This window comes from Ichthyophthirius multifiliis (assembly GCF_000220395.1).
Source record: "Ichthyophthirius multifiliis unplaced genomic scaffold scaff_1120509250167, whole genome shotgun sequence".
NCBI lineage: Eukaryota > Ciliophora > Oligohymenophorea > Hymenostomatida > Ichthyophthirius > Ichthyophthirius multifiliis.
This window is the reverse complement of record NW_004087023.1, coordinates 1062-2260: the sequence shown is the minus strand read 5'-3', so window position 1 is coordinate 2260 and position 1199 is coordinate 1062. Positions and strand designations below refer to the sequence as shown.

At 23.7% G+C, this 1199-nt stretch overlaps 1 protein-coding gene across 1 annotated transcript, besides 2 other annotated features; it reads right to left on the bottom strand. All coding sequences in view use genetic code 6, as the record gives it.

The window, feature by feature from the left end:
• Window positions 1-76: 76 nt before the first annotated feature.
• Window positions 77-127: a microsatellite.
• A 264-nt stretch (window positions 128-391) lies between these two features.
• Window positions 392-421: a microsatellite.
• A 97-nt stretch (window positions 422-518) lies between these two features.
• On the bottom strand, window positions 519-883 carry IMG5_052760 (hypothetical protein; the record flags this gene model as incomplete). Its single annotated transcript, XM_004037380.1, has 2 exons — window positions 519-714; window positions 807-883. 2 exons carry the CDS (start codon window positions 881-883, stop codon window positions 519-521), a joined length of 273 nt encoding a protein of 90 aa, XP_004037428.1.
• Window positions 884-1199: the final 316 nt, after the last annotated feature.

Below are 1199 nucleotides of genomic sequence, written 5' to 3'. Positions count from 1 at the left end.
GAAAAAAATAATAATAATTCTAATTAATATAAAAATGAAGATTTATAAATTAATAATTAATAAGATTATATTTCCAAAGAAATTAATCTTATTTTATAAGAAAATAATCTTTCTTTACAAGAAAATATGAAATTTGAAGATTTATAAAACGATTCATCTACTATTTGTAAATTTCAATAATAAAAGCATATCCATGGAACTAATTGTGGTCATCTCCCAGTTTATCATAGTGGACATTTAGATTATATAGTAGAAGATTAGTTACATCATCCACATGGAAGTCATTGTGATTTTCACGGAAAAGTAAAAATATTAGAATAAGTTTCTTAAATATGAAAAAAAAAAAATGTATAATTCAACTTAATAAAATATACCAATTAATAAATTTTTTTTTTATAAAATAAATATTTTATAAATAAATTATCTTAAACAACATATCCTTTTAATTTACCAAAATGCCAAGTACCTAATCAACAGTTTAATTAATTTCATATTATTTAAGGACTCTATTAAGAAAATCAATATTAGCAATATGATAGACCAAAAGATAAAGCTTCAGCAATATTATTATCTACTGACTCAACAACTTCATAGAATGTCATCATTAGGATAATACTACCTTTGTAGCATTTATTATCTTAGGGTTTTGAATAAATCAGGTATTTATATATGAGCAGCATATTTATAGTAGGATTCGTATCTAATTTACCATGCCTTTTTAATTAGATATACGTTAAGTTTCATTTATCGAGTTTGTCTAAAAGATATTTACATAATTAATTCTAAATGATTACTTTTATATTTACCTCCAAATATTCTTGTAGGTGAAATCCTTAGCTTCTCTTTTACTTCTAAAAATAGAAATAACTGCTAATGCAAGCATATATCTATTTTAAATACTTATTCTATAGTCATCAATTCTTAAATTAGAGTCATCTCTTAAAATTGTTCAACTAAATGTCTATTTAAATCATTTAATTTTACTCCGTCAAAGCCAGTTAGTTTTGCATTTATAGCTACTCCTTTAAATTATTAAGTTACTTCTTTTACTTCTTAATAAGTTAACTCCTGAAGTACTTCATGAGATTCTTAGTCGCATAGTTCAGCCGTTTAAACAATTTATCGCTTTAGCTAACGGGGCTACAACTTTCTATCTCCCTAATTAAGATGGGCTTATTTATCTTCCAAAATTCCATATT